Source organism: Oncorhynchus tshawytscha, linkage group LG07 (genome assembly GCF_018296145.1).
Source record: "Oncorhynchus tshawytscha isolate Ot180627B linkage group LG07, Otsh_v2.0, whole genome shotgun sequence".
NCBI classification, from domain to species: domain Eukaryota; kingdom Metazoa; phylum Chordata; class Actinopteri; order Salmoniformes; family Salmonidae; genus Oncorhynchus; species Oncorhynchus tshawytscha.
This window is the reverse complement of record NC_056435.1, coordinates 20337481-20354765: the sequence shown is the minus strand read 5'-3', so window position 1 is coordinate 20354765 and position 17285 is coordinate 20337481. Positions and strand designations below refer to the sequence as shown.

The 17285-nt window shown below is 39.9% G+C and overlaps 1 protein-coding gene across 1 annotated transcript; it reads left to right on the top strand.

Annotated features, from left to right (window-relative positions):
- Positions 1–11670: 11670 nt before the first annotated feature.
- LOC112254120 (transmembrane protein 74B-like) lies at positions 11671–16661 on the top strand. Its single transcript, XM_024426370.2, has 2 exons — positions 11671–12225; positions 13259–16661. Exon 2 carries the CDS (start codon positions 13316–13318, stop codon positions 14054–14056), a length of 741 nt encoding a protein of 246 aa, XP_024282138.1. The 5' UTR covers positions 11671–12225; positions 13259–13315; the 3' UTR covers positions 14057–16661.
- Positions 16662–17285: the final 624 nt, after the last annotated feature.

Sequence of the window (17285 nt, the reverse complement as noted above, 5' to 3'; positions counted from 1 at the left end):
GGAGTTATCAGTTTGCTGACAGACAATGTCATCACGGAAACCTGACCTAACACTCACTTGGTGTGTCCTACTCTTGTGTGAATTAAATGAGTATGCATTTGTGCGGTAATCGCAACTCTTATGTTAAGGATAGGGGGCAGTATTTCCCCTTTGGATGAATTGCGTGCCCATAGTGAACTGCATCAAAATCTGTCCTAAATTGCTAATATATGATTATTATTATTATTATTATTATTATTATTATTATTGGATAGAAAACACTCTGAAGCTTCTAAAACCGTTTGAATTATGTCTGTGAGTATAACAGAACTCACAGGGCAGGCAATCTTCCAAACTAGTTTTGGAATCCTGAAAGTTGGCAACTTTGACGTCATCGCCCCCTCCCTTCCCAACAAGTTATGGATCTGGAAACATTTCCTATGTCTTCCACTAGATGTCCTCATTCAGTAGAAAGTGCAATGGAGCATTTGCTGTGAACTTTGACCTAATGGGAAGCAAATTACTACAGTGTCGCAAAAGATTCATGTGCTTGAAAGCGCATATGCGTTTGGAGTGCTTCGTCTGTTCCAATCAGCCCGAGATGAACTAGGATTGCCCAGTTGGAATGCCATTCGTTTTGTACATTTATAACATCCTGAAGATTGATTCTGCACTTAGTTTGACCAGTTTCGTCGACCTGTAATATGTAATTTGGAAGTTTTGATGCAAAATTATCCTGGACCAGAAGTCATTTTTTGGGGCATTTGAGCTGAAAGTGGTAGCAGATGCTGCTACATGGATACAAATTGAACATTATGAAACAAAACTATTTATTGTTGAAGTAGGACTCCTTGCACTACATTCTGATCGAAGACCATCAAAGGTAAGGGAATATTTATGTTGTAATTTTGTATTTCTGTTGACTTCAACATAGCGGAGAAATATTGTTACGTCTGAGCGCCATCTCAGATTATTGCAATGTTAGGCTTTTTCCGAAACGTTAAAAAAAATGTGACACAGTGTATATTTTTAATTATATGTAGAACATGTATCTTTAGTCAAAGTTTATGATGAGTATTTCTGTTATCTGGCGTAGCTTTCTATAATTCCTCCGGACATTTTGGAGAATTTTCTGAACATTGCGTCAATGTAAACCGAGATTTATGGATATAAAATGCATATTATCGAACAAAACAGAAATGTACTGTGTAACATGTCATATGACTGTCATCTGAAGATTTTCAAGAGGTTAAGCGAATTATTATAATTTTTTTAATCCTGCTTTTTGTCATTATCTTTTGTGGTACAAAATGCCTGCCTTTTGTCTTTGTTTTGGTGGTGGTCTAACATAAATATGTGCTGTGTTTTTGCCGTAAAACATTTTAAAAATCTGACACGCTGGGTAGATGAACAACGTGTTTATCTTTCATTTGAGGTATTGGACTTGTTAATATGTGGAGCTTAAATATTTCTAAGAATATTTTTCATTCCCTGCGCCACTGTTTCAGCTGAACGGGGGGGGGTGTAGTTCCTGTAGGGGAACCCATAGTCTCAACAGGTTTTAAATGGGCATGCCACCATCTCATGCTTCTTTACATTTCCCCTAAAGTGACTGAAGAGTACAGATTACAAGAAAGGTTGCTTGAATGTATACAGAGGGCAGTTAAAAGATGCATGCTCCTGACCAACAGTATTTCTGACCTGCCTTATTGCGATAGAGGAGTTTGAAGTGCATTGAGCGACAGAAATGAGCAAACACTATCTTCATAAAGACATGGCAGTGGACTCGAGGAATAACTGCTTTAGATGATAGTGTTTTAGTAAATGTGTTCTGAAGTGAAATGGGGTTGCACACAACTTACATTTCCAAGCCATTCTATTATCGTCAGCAACCTGGAAGCAGAAGAAATTGTGTTCACTAATTGGTTACATAAACAGAATAATCCAAAATGTTGTTCCTGAAGTCATAGGTAAAACTCTGGCAGCCTATCATTTTTAATTGTGTGTGTTTTTTGTGATATTTGTAACATATTTTGTACATCATGTTTCTGTCACCGTCTCTTATGACCGAAAAGAGCTTCTGGATATCAGGACAGCGATTACTCACTTCGTACTGGACAAAGAATTTTTCTTCAATGGGTCGGATGCGAAGGATTTACTTCAGACACCCGACAAGGCCAACATCCCCGTCATTCGCATGAGAAAGAGACGGAGATATCAGGGACGGAGGTTGGGTAAGGATCCGACAGTGAGTGGATAATCGCCTCTACCATCAGTCCTATTAACCAACGTACAATCATTGGATAACAAAATAGATGAGCTATGATCATGAATAGTCTACCAACGGGACATAAAAAAAGTCATATCTTATGTTCACCGAGTAGTGGCAGAACGACGACATGGATAAAATACAGCCGGAGGGTTTACGCAGCATCGGTAAGATGGAACAGATGCATCCGGTAAGACAAGGGGTGGAGGTCTGTGTATATTTGTAAACAACAGCTGGTGCACGAAATCTAGGGATCGGACCCTTTTTTATTATTTTCGCCTAAAATGACACCCAAATCTAACCTCCTCTAGCTCAGGACCTGAAGCAAGGATATGCATATTCTTGATACCATTTGAAAGGAAAACACTGAAGTTTGTGAAAAAGTTAAATTAATGTAGGAAAATATAAAGCATTAGATCTGGTGAAAGATAATACAAACAAAAAACATGCATTCTCTTTTATTTGTTCCATCTTTGAAATGCAGAAGGCCATACTTTCAGATAAGTCTGTGTAATTTAGATTTTGGCCACCAGATGGCAGCAGTGTGTGTGCGCAAAGTTTCAGACTGATCCAGTGAAGAATTACGTTACTGCACAATATTTTGTATTAAGTCTGCCAGGAGTTTTCCCAAAGTGTCAATTGATAGATTTTCAAGTACATAACTATAGAGAGCATGCAAAAATGCTATGGTAATAGATTAAGTTTACACACTTTCAAAACTATGCTACATTGTATCTCTGGGACCCTCAGAGATACAAATCGGAGAAAGATTACGGAGTGTCAGTACATTCTTTACCTTCAGAGGAGAATTAGTCAAACCAGTTGCAGTGATAAAAGTTTTTTGTTCTTGTGCACTCTCCTCAAGAATTGCATGGTATTTTTCACTGTAAAAACTACTGTTAATTGGAAACTGCAGTTAAATTAACAAGAATTTAAGCTTCCTGCCCATATAAGACATCTCTATGTTCCGGAAAGTTGGCTGTTGTATACAACCTCATTCTAGTCACATTAGCAACAACCGTCCCGGTTTTTCATCTATATTTATCATAGCTGTCTATTTACCAGCACAACCCGATGCTGGCACTAAGTCCGCACTCAATGAGCTGTATAAGGCCATAACAAACTGGAAAACGCTCATCCAGAGGCAGCGCTCCTAGTGACCGGGGACTTTAATGCAGGGAAACTTAAATCCGTCTTACCTCGTTTCTACCAGCATGTTAAATGTGCAACCAGAGGAACAATTTCTCTAGACCACCTTTACTCCACAGACAGAGACACGTACAAAGCTCGCCCTCCATCTGGCAAATCTGGCAAATCCTCCTGATTCCTGTTTACAAGCAGAAACTAAAGCAGGAAGCACCAGTGACTCGGTCAATAAAGAAGTGGTCAGATGACGCAGATGCTAAGCTACAGGACTGTTTTGCTAGCACAGACTGGAATATGTTCCAGAATTCATCCTATGGTATTGAGGAGTACACCACATCAGTCACTGGCTTCATCAATAAGTGCATCGATGACGTCGTCCCCACAGTGACCTACCAACATACCCTAACCAGAAGCCATGGATTATAGGGAACATCCGCACTGGGCTAAAGGGTAGAGCTGCCGCTTTCAAGGAGCAGAACTGTAACCCGGACGCTTATAAGATATCCCTCTATTCCCTCAGACGAACCATCAAACAGGCAAAGCGTCAATACAGGACTAAGATTTGAATCGTACTACACTGGCTCCGACGATTGTCGGATGTGGCAGGGCTTGCAAACTATTGCAAACTACAAAGAGAAGCACAGCCGCGAGCTGCCAAGTGACACGAGCCTACCAAATGAGCTAAATTACTTCTATGCTCGCTTCGAGGCAAGCAACACTAAAGCATCAGCTGTTCTGGACGACTGTGTGATCACACTCTCCATAGCCGATGTAAGTAAGACCTTTTAAACAGGTCAACATTCACAAGGCCGCAGGGCCAGACAGATTACCAGGATGTGTACTCTGAGCATGTGCTGCCCAGCTGACATTTTCAACCAGACTGAGTCTATAATAAAAACATGTTTAAAGCAGACCACCATAGTATTCTTGGGCACAGGGACTAAGGCAACCTGCATAAATGAATACCGACCCATAGCACTCACATCTGTAGCCATGAAATGCTTTGAAAGGCTGGTCATAGCTTACGTCAACACCATTATCCCAGAAACCCTAGACCCACAATACTTTGCATACCGCACCAACAGATCCACAGATGATGCCATCTCTATTGCACTCCACAATGCCCTTTCCTACCTGGACAAAAGGAGTTCCTGCTATTCATTGACTACAGCTCAGCGTTCAATACCATAGTGCCCTCAAAGCTCATCTCTAAGCTAAGGACCCTGGGACTAAACACCTCCCTCTGCAACTGGATGCTGGAGTACCTGACAGGCCACCATAATTTGCAAATAAATTCATAAAAAATCCTACAATGTGATTTTCTGGATTATTTTTGCTCATTTTGTCTGTCATAGTTGAAGTGTACCTATGATGAAAATTACAGGCCTCATCTTTTTAAGTGGGAGAACTTGCACAATTGGTGGCTGACTAAATACTTTTTTGCCCCACTGTACATGTTACAGTAGGCCTATGTGTTACCTCTGTGTTTTCCAACTACAGGATGGTTCAACCCTAGTGGATCACCTACCTGCTGTACTGTTGTCTCTCCAACATCCAACCAAATATACATAATCAATCTCTTGAAAGTTGCTAAATTGGAATTGTCAATTTGCTGTGGGAGCCCTCTCCCTTAATGATGGAGTGGGACGGAGCAGATGTAATGGAAATCAATGCGAGTAATCACATGGCTGACTCACATTCTCCAAACTCTCCCGTCCTGCTCCTCCTCTTCACAGATGCCAACAGCAAGAAGAAGAGCTTCTCATATCCAGTAACTCGATGTAATGTGTGGTGTTAAGATTGGGACCAAATGATAAAAAGCTTTGTGGTTCCATCTAGCCCAGTGCTGTTGAAACCCCAGCCGGGGTGAATGTGTCCTCAGGGGTTTAGATGGCTTCCTAGGTCATTGACTGGCTGTGTAAGGACAGAGAGAGAGTGGGAGCGAAAGGAGTGGGGAGAAGGGAGGGATGGATCTCAGATTGCCTGTGGGCATATGTTATGCTCTGGGAATAGCTATTCATCCTGTGGCACACGGTGAGATACACTGAGCCTCAAAAAAGCTGAAATGTCTTGAGTCAATAAGTATTTAACGCCTTTGTTATGGCAAGCCTAAATACACTCAACAAAAAATGAACGCAACACGTAAAGTGTTGGTTCCATGTTTCATGAGCAGAAATAAAAGATCCCAGAAATGTTCCATATGCACAAAAAGCTTATTTCTCTAAAAATAATTGCTCACATTTATTTGCATCCCTGTTAGTGAGCATTTCTTTGCCAATATAATCCATCCACCTGACAGGTGTGGCATAACAAACTGATTAAACAGCATGATCATTACACGGTTGCACCTTGGGCTGGGGACAATAAAATGCTACTATAAAATGTGCGGTTTAGTCACACAACACAATGCCACAGAGGTCTCAAGTTTTGATGGAATGTGCAATTGGCATGCTGAATACAGAAATGTCCACTAACTATTACCAGAGAATTGAATGTTAATTTCTTTATCATAAGCCACCTCCAATGTTGTTTTAGAGAATTTGGTAGTACATCCAAACGGCCTCAACCGCAGCCTACGGGTATGGCATCGTGTGGGTGCGCGGTTTACTGATGTCAACATTGTGAACAGAGTGCACCATGGTGGCGGTGGCGTTATGGTATGGGCAGGTATAAGCTACAGACAACAAACACAATTACATTTTATCGATGGCAATTTGCACAGAGATACCGTGATGATATCCTGAGGCTCATTCTCGTGCCATTCATCTGTCACCATCACATCATGTTTCGCATTATAATGCATGTTTTGTTATATGAGAATCTTCTCCAGTTATCACTTTTTGTGACTTTTGAAGCATTTATGTCATCAAAAAAAGCACTTAAACACGTAAAAGCTTCATCATTCACAAAGGTCATGTTAACTTTCTGAATTATCTCATAGAACAAAACATAGAAGATATCCATAGCTTGTGTTAATCTCAGACCTTATTTCTGCATTTCTCCCAAAACTCTATTCTTTCCCCATTCACTTTCCCCATAGGAATGGCTGAATGAACCAGCGGTAACTCATTTACGTTTTTTAGACTACAAGCTGTTGAGCTCTATAGCTAATAAGGTGGTGAGGAGAGGCCTCCGAGTGGCGCAGCTTTACAAGTGGCGATTTACTACAGCCATGGCCAGGAGTCTCATAGGACGCTGCACAATTGGCCCAGCGTCGTCTGGGTTAGGGGAGGGTTTGGCCGAGGGGGCTTTACTTGGCTCAACATGCCCTAGCAACTCCTTGTGGTGGGCCGGGTGGCTGCAGGCTGACTCCTATCGCCAGTTGAACAGTGTTTCCTCCAACTCATTGGTGCGGCTGGCTTCCGGGTTAAGCTGGCGGGGGACTCTGCCTTCGCCTATCCCGAGCCCGTTTGGGAGTTGCAGCGATGAGACAGGATCGAAATTGAGGAGAAAAAGGGGGATGAAATACAAATTTAAAAAAGAGCGGTGAGGAGGAGTCTACCGTGTCTGGAAGCGACTTCACCATTCATTTTCTGTGTTCAGGGTTCACTCAAACATTGTATTAAGCTTTACTATTGACAGTTTCAGCTGATTTCAGGATTGGATCTATGGGAGCAATTTCCAAACACCTGAAGGTACCATGTTAATCTGTACAAACAATAGTACGCAAGAATAAACACCATGGGACCACACAGCCATCATACCGGTCAGGAAGGAGACGCGCTCTGTCTCCTAGAGATGAACATACTTTGGTGTGAAATGTGCAAATCAATCAAGGCCGTTCAGCAAGGAAGAAGCCACTGCTCCGAAACCGCCATTAAATAAGCCAAACTACGGTTTGCAACTGCACATGGGTACAAAGATGATACTTTTTGGAGAAATGTCCTCTGGTCTGATGAAACAAAAATAGAACTGTTTGGCCATAATGACCATCGTTATGTTTGGAGGGAAAAGGGGGAGGCTTGCAAGCCGAAGAACACATCCCAACCGTGAAGGATGGGGATGGCAGCATCATGTTGTGGTGGGTGCTTTGCTGCAGGAGGGACTGGTGCACTTCACAAAATAGATGGCATCATGAGGTAAGAAAATGATGTGGATATATTGAAGCAACATCTCAAGACATCAGTCAGGAAGTTAAAGCTTGGTCGTAAATGGGTCTTCCAAATGGACAACAACCCAAAGCAGACCTCCAAAGTTGTGGCAAAATGGCTTAAGGACAACAAAGTCAAGGTACTGGAGTGGCAATCACAAAGCCCTGACCTCAATCCTATAGACAATGTGTGGGCAGAACTGAAAAAGCGTGTGCTAGCAAGAAGGCCTACAAACATGACTCCGTTACACCAGCTCTGTCAGGAGGAATGGGCCTAAATTCACCCAATTTATTGTGGGAAGCTTGTGGAAGGCGACACAATGTTTGACCAGAGTCACCCAAGTTAAACAATTTAATGTCAATGCTACCAAATACTGATTGAGTGTATGTAAACTTCTGACCCACTGGGAATGTGATGAAATAAATAAAAGCTGAAATAAAGAATTTTCTCAACTATTATTCTGACATTTCACATTCTTAAAATAAAGTGGTGATCCTGACTGAACTAAGACACAGAATTTTTACTAGGATTAAATATCAGGAATGTGAAAAACTGAGTTTAAATGTATTTGGCTAAGGTGTATATAAACTTCCAACTTTAACTGTATGTCATAATACAATGTTTTTCTTTTACCTTTTATTTAACTAGGCAAGTCAGTTAATTACAAATTCTTTATTACAATGACAGCCTACCGGGGAACAGTGGGTTTACTGCTTTGTTCAGGAGCAGAACGACAGATTTTTACCTTGTCAGCTCAGGGATTCAATTTAGTAACCTTTTGGTTACTGGCTCAACGCTCTAACCATTAGGCTACCTGCCACCCCAGGTACCTAACATGGATTCAAGTTCCATGTTATTGGCGTAGGGTAGCTGGACGTTTGTGACTTGTCTTGGAACTGTGACAATGGGCAGCCTCTCCCCTCGGCCATGGCTTGATGGGATATGTTGTGATTTTGCCAACACAGCCAGATATGTACACGGTCTTGTACCCTTAACCTTTTAAAAAAAAAATGTACAATCATATTTGTTATTTAAATCCAACTTTATTAATATAATGAGTAATCCAGGAATGTCACGAGTGAATTGACACGAGAAAATAGTAACTCCACAGAGTGCAATGACAAAAATGAAGGGGTGAATTACTTCCGAACACAAAGGGTCCGCTGAGGTCCTCCTCCTCTTCGCCACTCTAACTAGCTAATATAAATTGTAGTTGGCAAATATAATCAACTCTTAGCCACGGCGGGACGCTGTGAGGACTGTGAGCGATTTCCATTTGGTTTGTTTCTCGCTCTTAGAAGGCAACTGTCGAGAGACTGGCTAACGTTATGTCTCCCCTTGCACCACCACCGCTCACTCTGAGGCGGGAACGCTGTGAGAGAACCTGAACATTTTCATCTGTGGTGTGAGTGAATTACCGCCATAGAGTTAGGAATTAGAATACTAGAATGGACATGAACCTTCTTATGATGGTTTAATGTCAGTCTTTTGGTCAGGGAGTTGGTCAGCCATGGTTTGCCAGTGCTGTGATAAGATACTATGTAAAATAATGAATTTGAAGAATTTATCTGTACTGTATGTTAGTTAGCCAGACAGTATTAGAGGAATGATTCCATACATTTAAAAAAAATAACTGCCTATATGCCAACATCACATTCAAATAATGCAGTCAATCCACAGCTATACACTGGCTGAAATCAGTTGCTGATAGGACGAAGACAAGTTGTAGGCCTAAATGCAACAAGTACTGATCATAATTGCACTCACAGCTTTCCAAGAAACCAAACATTTTGACATTTTATGGTCTGTTTACATATATATATATATATATATATATATATAAATATATACTGTATATACTGTATATATACAGAAAATTGGCATAAAACACAAACTGTGTGATGGAAAATTTTATGTTTGTGCTTTTCTAATGACCAATTTCTGGGTTTATGTAAGTGACTGATTGATTGTGCTTCGGAGGAATCCTTACTATCAGTATCTGCAATTTGTCAGTATGCCCAGAACCTTGTTTTGAGAATGAAAGGGATATCTCAGTTTCTGGGTCTCAACTTGGAGAGAAGAAACCTTGTGAGGTATTGGTCGGTCACATGCATGAACCAAAACGATAATGATTAATTAATTATGAACAATGAATAAGCTAAATCATCCAAATATAAGTTGTCTGTGTAAGCAGTTTATAAGAGAACTAACGGGACTGTTGCCGAAACATGGCCCAGGTGGTAGTGTTGCTTCTGAAATGTACTCACTCAGAACATAGTTGCCATATTCTTAGAATATCAGAAACTTTCTCACATTTGCCGTTTAAGCAATGGTGTTGCCAGTTATTCCAAAACAATACACAACACAAAGTTCCATCTCCAAGTTTGAATGTGGAAAAATAGACAAATTGCAATAGAATAACTTGGGACCAGTGTTGGGGGTAATATATTACTTACAGTTGTATTACTTTTATGAGTAACAGAGTAATATAACGAGTTACTGTCTTCAAATATTGTAATATTATTTGTTACTTTTTCAAGTAAGCTATATATTACTTTCAGAAGCATATCTCTACTGACGTGTTACATATATTTCCTAAAGACTTGTCTAATGCTAACAGAATTCACGCTGTCTTAAAGCTGTGTTATTACCCCACTTAACCTTTTCCTTGTGAATATGGTCCCATTATTTTGAGTTAATCGAGGAGAAAGAGAACAACATTTTAGTCAGATGCAAACTCTGCAAAGGCAGCATTGATCTCTTTGTCCAGAAACACCACATCAAACCTGAAGAAGCATTTGGAGGTCGTGCACAAAGCCATAAAGCCGGTAGCCAAAGTTCCAGAAATGCGTAGAAATCTATACACATTATGATAATAAACAAATATGCATATACAACTACATTTTGACAAAAACAATTGAAATGTCTGATAAATTATATTTAAAACAGCAATAATAACATTAACATATAGTAGATTTCTAAGAATATGAGAGTAGGGTGTCTCCCCTAACAGGTCTTGAACCCAGGTCACCAGCACTAATGACAAACACCCAAACCACTGTCCCAATAAGTGATATCTCTAGGTGATGTGAATATTGGGCCAGTATAGTTAGGCCCTGACCAGAAGAAACCCTAACCCCTCCTCCCTAGGCACTTGTGTATATCTGAAACATCTTGATAGGTGTAAGAATAGGGTGAATGCACTTTGAAGCAAATCTCAGCTTTGTTTAAATTACACTCAAGAAAATATTTGATTGATCGTAGTGATTGAGGAGTATCATTAAACAAGTTATATGCCCCACAAACATTAGACAACTATACACTGTATGTTATTAACATTCAAACGGCACAGTAATGATTCTCCAACAACAAAGACTGGCTTTTTAGTTTAACGCCTATTGCTGTTGTTCCTCCACTTCGGTTGACACGCCAACTTTCAAACACAACCAAACACAACCAGAGCGCACATGTGACGCCTATCGTTGCTGATCCTCCCACTTCAGTTGACACGCCCACTTCCACACACTTCACGTGTGAAGTTAACCATACTTTGGGACGCTGTACCTATACTTGTTTCAGCATGCAGCTTCGACATTGTAAAATGTATGTTTTATTCACAGAAGATTCAGCTGTCGCAAGTTTATTAAATGAGTTGCACCTCAAATTAAGCTGCACGCTTGCAAATAGTGCTGAATGTATTCAAATGTCAAGTTATAACATTTGTCACACGTCATGACACAAGCATTTCAAATGGTAACAAATGAGTCATAGTGGAAGAACAGGCAAGGAGATGGGCGGAGCCAAGCAGAGGTAGAGCGATCCTATTGGCGCGTTCTGTCATACATTTGCATATTACCATTAGGGAACGCCTACTTTGAAGTACGCATGTGTAATAACTAAATTCGCATTTGCACTCCTTCAAAACAACATAATCTTTTGAAACTTTGGCAAAGCGTAAGGTCTACAAAACTTAGTTCACTCTGTTCGTAACAGATTTTAGTTTTGGGAACAGAAAATTGTATTGAGATAAAATGTAATCCATCTCGTTACATCTTCTCCGACTGCAGAGTGGACTAAGTTTTGTAGTGAGTGGAAAAGCCAAGGGAATGCATTTTTGTCTCATTGTTCTATCTGTGAAATTAAATGACACGTGTGAATCATGACAGGCTACAAATTTGAGCCGACTGGTAGCTGGGGTAGGCTAGGTCCTTTTCACGTCTCAGGCCCTCGGAGGAAGCCGATTGAGAGAGGGGTGAATGTTCTGCTAAAAAAGGCAAATCCGGGGGAAGCAGACGAACATAACGAATGATTCTACTCGTTCACAAAGAGACAGGCGTGATTAGAAACTCAGTCCGATCAAGAATAGGCCTATAAGCGTTCTGAGCTTTGATCAATGCTGGGAATAATATTTAGATGTTGATCCGTAATTTATTTCTTGATTGTGTATAAAATATATAAACAGGCTATATATAGTTTTTATTTTATTTTTACAAATGAGGAAAAATGACCGAGGTCCGGATCTCGTACTCATATGTATTTACAGCTCTGTGTGTGCAGGTTATGCTTTTAATATGACTGAAGGCTCTACTACCGACTGAAGCGATGCGCTCGCCTTCAACCACCAATTTCACGGCGCTGTTTGTTTGCGCATGGCCAGTCGCTCTCGAGGTCTTTCCGTTTCACTCGCAACCGGCATCTTTGTACAAAAAAAATCTTATCACTGGTGCATCAACACCTGGGGTAGGTTTTTCTTTATTGTGTTTAATATTGATATATCAAGAGAGGAGTAGGCCGTTTGTTTTTTTTATGCGTGGGATGTTTGTTATAGTATCGTAGGCTAATGTGATTATTGTTGAATATTTGTCCTCTTTGATTCATTGACGCATAGGCCTATATATAGATATCGACCTCTTAAAACGTAACATTTCATCTAATAAATAGGCAACGTTATTGTGATGGTCATCAAGGTCATCCCAGTGTTGATTGTGCACTGTTTTTAAAAACTATTAAACCTCTATCGTGTGCGAAAATTGAAGGGATTTCATGATATATAGGCCTACTTCATATAGAAAATGTGTCAGTAGCCGACTGTTTGAGGTAAATATTTAGCCTACAGCCTATTGTCACACAGCTAGACTCTCGTCAATCTCTAGATCTGGTAGCCTACAATTAGCAGATGAGCTATGATTATGATAATGAAAAAGGTTGTTCTTGTTAATAATATATCAACGTTTTTTGACTCTCTCCACCCTTTTTAATGATAATCGGAGCATCTGTGTTACCAGCAGTAGCACTACATGGTGGCGTTCCATCGAGGTTAAATGGTGGGAGGGATGCATTTATTCCCAAATAAATAGTCTACAATCTGCGAATCGACAGTGAAGTGTTTAATATACGTATAATTAAAATAGCCTGCATGGATCAGTAAATGCGGGTTTGGATTGTTAACATTGCCAGCGTTCAATGTGATTAGTGCACTTCTAGGCAGTGATTTTCCTGATTAAGGAATGCGCTCTCCATGACCAAGGAAGGTTTACACACTTCAACGCTTTAATTTGAAATACTTATTGTTTTGTGACGACTGCATATGTTATTCTATATAATTTAAAGAAATATATTGTGGCCTTTGTTAACCTAGAATATTCAATTTCGATTTAAATTACGCTTAGATTTCACTAAATATGGTGGACTATTCAAATTTGAGAGGCAGGCACTGCATGCGTAATAAGCCTACATGTCAATGTCTATTTCATAATTTCATAAATTTCTGCAGGTGTTCAGCAAAATAATTCAGGGTGGCATAATTTAACGACATGAGCAGATCCACTGAATGTCGATGGAGTCTGTGAAATCCGTAGAGCTCCATGAATTGGGGGATGGGGACAAGCGCGCTGCCTGCGAGGCCGCTACAACTCCGGGACAAGGTCCTCGGACAGCGCCCAGAGCTGGAATCGAGAACACGTCATATCAGGAAGAAGAGCACGAGATGAGGTTCAGTGACCCAGCCAGCTCGAGTGTTCATCGGTCCATGTCTAATGATAGGGGCTACCAGGCACAACCCCAGCCTTTCCAGCGAAATGAGCTGTCACCCCGGTCTGAGGAGGGCCATGTGACTGACTTCAATGACCATTCTGTCGACTATGGGTTCATATCTGCCCTGGTGTTCTTGGTGGGTGGAATAGTACTGGTAATCATTGCCTATACCATCCCCAGAGAGGCTAAGGTCAACCCAGACCTGGTGTCAGCTCGTCAGATGGAGAAACTGGAGATGTACTACGCACAACTGGGCTCGCATCTCGACAAGTGTATCATAGCAGGCCTGGGACTGTTGACTCTAGGGGGAATGCTCTTGTCCATCTTGCTAATGGTGTCCATATGCAAAGGTGAGCTGTACCGCCAGAGGACTTTTGTCCAACCCAGGAAGACGTACGGGTCGATTCACCTGCGGATGAGACAGTTGGGCGAGGGGGCAGAATCTATTGTTGAATGTGAACCTAGTCACACTGACACCACAGCTCCAGCCATAAGTACAGATGGAACACAGATGTCCAGTGGGACCCAACAGGAGTAGCACAATCTGAGCACATTTCTATCCACAGACTATGTGAAGGGTTGTAATCATTGCTTGAGGGGCTTTGTGAAAAGTGAAGCAAGCAAGGTAAGCTGAATGTGGTTAAGACTAAGAGCACATCTGGAACTACACATCATTTATTGTTGGATGTAGGATCAAATCAGAGACTGAGATGGAACTGAAAAGCACAATGGGCACCCTTGAGGAACTCATTGTATAGGCTAACTTGACATGCTGTAAACAGATGGCTATCAGCATCTTTTCAAGACTTGAATATATGTCTGGATAATATATTTATCACATTGTTAATGAACAAAACATGTACAATATGTATAGGCCTATAAATGCTGTTGTTGTTGTTGTTATCATGTACGGATACAATGCCTTAAAAAGTTAGTCACTGTAAATTGTGTACACATATGCTAACATTCTAAGCTCATGTGAGCCAATAAGCCAAGTTAAATATGTATCAACTCACTGGAGCCACTTAACCTGTTGGTTGTTATTATAACGTGGTCTTGGCAAGAATATACAGCAGCACAAACAATAACATCGAAGCAAGTGAAATGTTAGATATGCAATCAGAGGCTTTGGGCCAGGTTTTTGATGAATTTAAGAAAACAACAGATTATTTTATTTCATAATGATGTAGAAATATAGATACCAAATGTGGAGAACCGGCAACAACTTTTCCTCCAAAATGTGTTAAGGAGAATGTCCACACACACATACCATCATGCAAGGTCTTGACCAAAGAAATGGGGTCATAATTATATACTATAATTGTCCCAGTTGTTTGCTACAAATTTAGCCTTTATCTTTAAAAATACATTAGAGCCATTTGGTAACATAGATCATATATCATAGAAGTCCTTATGAAACTTTGCAATGGAATAATGGAGCTGGAAGAATAAATCTCTCTCTTTCTCTCTCCCCCCTCTCTCTTTTCAAATCAGCATGTTAAACAGCAGCAGCACAATATTTATTTATTATAAATATCAAACATTCATGATAATGAAATATATCGCCTCCAGATAAGTTATTATCCAAATGAAATATTACTACAGACCAAATTATTTAATGCAAACCAAAGGCCTTTTCAAATGATTTAATGGAGAAAGCTAATCACTTATAAAGAAAGTGGTAAGAACAAAGTACGAGTATACAGATGATGATTTTCTTACCATCTGGTGATGCATTACATATAGAGCAACTGAATGAGACAATTTATAAAGCTCAGAAAGCATATTAATGATTTAAAGCTAAGGCTCCTTTAACATCAACTGAGGCTAAGGATTTGGCAATTTGTCTTCTCCTACAATTCAACTGCGAAGTTGATATCCATTCAGTGTATGTAATAAATGTAATAGCCCAACATAAAAACACATCTAAATCAGAGTGTATTAGTCACATGCACAGGGTTAGATGTGTTTGCAGGGTACATTGATATTCGTATGCTCAGCTCCAACAATGCAGGTCAAAGAGAAGTGAGTGAAACAATAATAACAAATAGTAATAGAAATAATACTAAGTAAAATAATATATAATAATCAAATAATTCAAATGCTGTGTTGTACACTCATTGTTGGTCTATATTGGCAAGTGCACTTTTGGAAAGGAGGAGCACATTTTCCTGGAAGAAATTACAAATATCTGGCTTACTGCTATTAGTCATATATACTGTAAGTTATGTAAAGGTGGCCATTGTTTTAATTTTGAATCATGGAGTTAATATTATATTCACAACAAATATAGACAATATATCAGAGAATTAAGTTTACAGATATTTAACAACTATTTATATACAGTATATATACAGAACCATTGTTGGATCAATGTATCGTAGAAAATATTTGACCTCCATAATTGCTGCTGTTCACGTCATAGGCCTACTCATAAGTATTGTACATTGATGAAACTTGCAGAGTAATCTAGCTGTAGATATCAGTTCAAGGTTTTAGGAGGCTTTTTCTTATAATGGTGTTTTCAACAATCAATAAAGTGTCTGTCTATAGGTTATGACCAAGAGTAATGTTGCATTGCTTGTTATTCAAACTGTTAAATAGAGAGGATCCGTTGAATGTCCATGTTAATCTGATTGTGTTTGATGAATGTTAGGTAATGTTGTATTACTACAGAGATGTTGGACTCATAAAGACCCTGCTAGTCTAAGTTTTCAGTTATTACACGTGAATACATACATTTCACATATGCACAACTGGAATACACTTCAATACCTTCTCACTTAGTTTGGGTACCAGTCTGTTTTTGCCATCATGCCACTCTTTGCCACTCTTTGTCATGCCAAAGGCGACAATGAGTTGACATGATAGCACCAACATGATCTGGGACTAGGCTACTTCTCACTCAAAAAGGTGAACAACTGTAGCATCACAATAATGCTCACAGTATTCATATTATGGTTGATGCAATACTGATGTATGTTGACATTTGACGATTGAATGACGGTTAGCATGATATCATCTTCACATTTTACACACAAAAACCACACAAGAACTTATGTTATCACAATTACAGTTGAAGTTGGAAGTTTACATACACCTTCGCCAGATACATTTAAACTCAGTTTTTCACAATTCCTGACATTTAATCCTAGTCAAAATTCCCTGTCTTAGGTCAGTTAGGATCACCACTTTATTTTAAGAATGTGAAATGTCAGAATAATAGTAGAGAGAATGACTTATTTCAGCTTTTATTTCTTTCATCACATTCCCAGTGGGTCAGAAGTTTACATACACTCAATTAAGTATTTGGTAGCATTGCCCTTTAAATTGTTTAACTCTGGTCAAACATTTCGGGTCGCCTTCCACAAGCTTCCCACAATAAGTTGGGTGAATTTAGGCCCAATCCTCCTGACAGAGCTGGTGTAACTGAGTCAGGTTTGTAGGCCTTGCTCACAAATGCTTTTTCAGTTCTGCCCACAAATTGTCTTTAGGATTGAGGTCAGGGCTTTGTGATGGCCACTCCAATACCTTGACTTTGTTGTCCTTAGGCCATTTTTCCACAACTTTGGAGGTATGCTTGGGTCATTGTCCATTTGGAAGACCCATTTGCGACCAAGCTTTAACTTCCTGACTGATGTCTTGAGAAGTTGCTTCAATAGATCCATATAATTTTCTTGCCTCATGATGCCATCTATTTTTTTGAAGTGCAGCAGGCCCTCCTGCAGCAAAGCACCCACCACGAAATGATGCTGCCACCCCTGTGC